The 1825-nt window shown below is 44.3% G+C and overlaps 1 protein-coding gene across 1 annotated transcript in view; it reads left to right on the plus strand.

Moving 5' to 3' along the window:
- Window positions 1-1445, plus strand: part of LOC119407548 (gamma-tubulin complex component 5) — a 12714-nt gene extending 11269 nt beyond the window's left edge. The window contains exons 6-7 of the mRNA XM_037674368.1: window positions 983-1165; window positions 1421-1445. Coding sequence (XP_037530296.1) covers window positions 983-1165; window positions 1421-1445 — 208 coding nt within the window. The remainder of the gene's footprint in view (window positions 1-982; window positions 1166-1420) is intronic.
- Window positions 1446-1825: the final 380 nt, after the last annotated feature.

A 1825-nucleotide genomic window follows, 5' to 3' on the forward strand; every position in this document is an offset into this window, starting at 1 on the left:
GTTTCGTGTTGCTGCTGATCTGTTTCGTGTTGCTGCTGATCTGTTTCATGTTGCTGCTGATCTGTTTCATGTTGCTGCTGATCTTTTTCATGTTGTTGCTGATCTGTTTCATGTTGTTGCTGATCTGTTTCATGTTGCTGCTGATCAGTTTCATGTTGCTGCTGATCTGTTTAATGTTGCTGCTGATCTGTTTCATGTTGCTGTGTTCGTTCGTGCTCATCTGCTCACAGACTCATGTTCATGTTCGTGCTGCTGTTCGACGTAATGTTTTTATGCTATTAGTGTATATTTAGTTGATGTTTTTCTTAGTTCATATTTTAGATGTTATTACTGTTTTTCTTATACATTTTATTGTTGGATGTAACTGGGACCCTGTGAACATAATTTCGCTCCACCACATGAGGTGCGAATGACAATAAAGAAACTGACTCTGAAACCTCTGATGGGCTGCAGCCCAGCCCTGCAGGTAAGGGGCATTTACCTTTGGGACAAATTGAGGTTGCCGATTGGTCATTTGCTTACACGCCTACTGGATTGATTGACAGGTTGCATCGCAAATCCGACTCGTGGAGAGAGAAAAAAAGCAAAAATGGAGAGCTGCCGCCAGCCCTGGGTAGACTTAGGGCAGCCCAGGAGCAGCGGTGTTCTGTGTTTATATGTTGTTAATAGAAATTCTAAAAAAAAGAACCGAAGCGCCGGCCCTACAGCCCACACATCAGACCAGCCCACCAGGAAATCTCCAGACCTTCCCGATTAGCCACGCTGGGCCTCTACCAGAGTCATGTAGCCCGACTTGTTCCCCTCCTGGATGAGCCCCAACATGTTGGCATCGTCAGTATATTTAATAACGGTGGTGTTGTGCTGGGTGGAGACACAGTCATAAGTGTACAAGCTAAAGAGTTTAGGGCTGACGCAACAGCTTGCTGCACAAATTGTGTGTGTTGGATCATTTTGAACATCTGTGCACCTGATGTTTCCACAGGCTGCTGGAATACCTGCAGGCGATGAGGAACTACTTTTTGTTGGAAGCTGGAGACACCATGTACGACTTTTACACAGCCATCTTTGATAAGGTGCAGGAGAAGGAGATCTGGCAGCAGCCCTCGTTTCTCAATGTGCTGCTGCAGGAGGCAGTTGGACATCGCCACCCGGAGGACAGCAGCCGGTACTGCATGCCCTCAGCAGTGACTAATCTGATGTTATGTGGAAACTGTTACTCAAACTGAAAGTCACCATTTTATATTCATAGATTATCAGTACTTTTGGAGAACATTGACCCCTCTAGAAAAAAGCATCCAGTGAATAATTTAGAGGCTCTTACCCTGAGTTACAAGGTAAAGCGTGTAAATGTGTTAGTTTGGTTCATATTTCTGCTTCTTGAAATGATCGTGGTGATCTTTGCTTGGTTTTCTCTCCACAGGTTCCCTGGCCTGTTGATGTTGTGATCAGCTCAGAGTGCCAGAAGATTTACAATCAAGTGTTTCTCCTCCTGCTGCAGATTAAATGGGCTAAATACAGTTTGGATGCGCTTCGATTCAGTGGTACATTCTTGGATTAAAACTGAAAGGAACTGATGCATGAAAATAATTACCGGAATTCTTGGGCTACAAGACACACCTGTCTCTAAGCCGCACATATTAAAATAAGATAAATTATAATTTTGTACATATATAGGACGCTACGGTTATTTAACCACGAGCATCCACCGCTCATCGTCGGGAACATTGCAACATTCTCAACAATGTTTCTAAACGCTCTAAAAGAGCAGAGAATGTGATGATTTCAGCGCCCTGTCTCGTCTGCTCTTTGCCCCCTGCGAGTGTTC

The sequence above is a fragment of the Nematolebias whitei genome, chromosome 3 (assembly GCF_014905685.2).
Source record: "Nematolebias whitei isolate Nwh7 chromosome 3, NemWhi1, whole genome shotgun sequence".
NCBI lineage: Eukaryota > Metazoa > Chordata > Actinopteri > Cyprinodontiformes > Rivulidae > Nematolebias > Nematolebias whitei.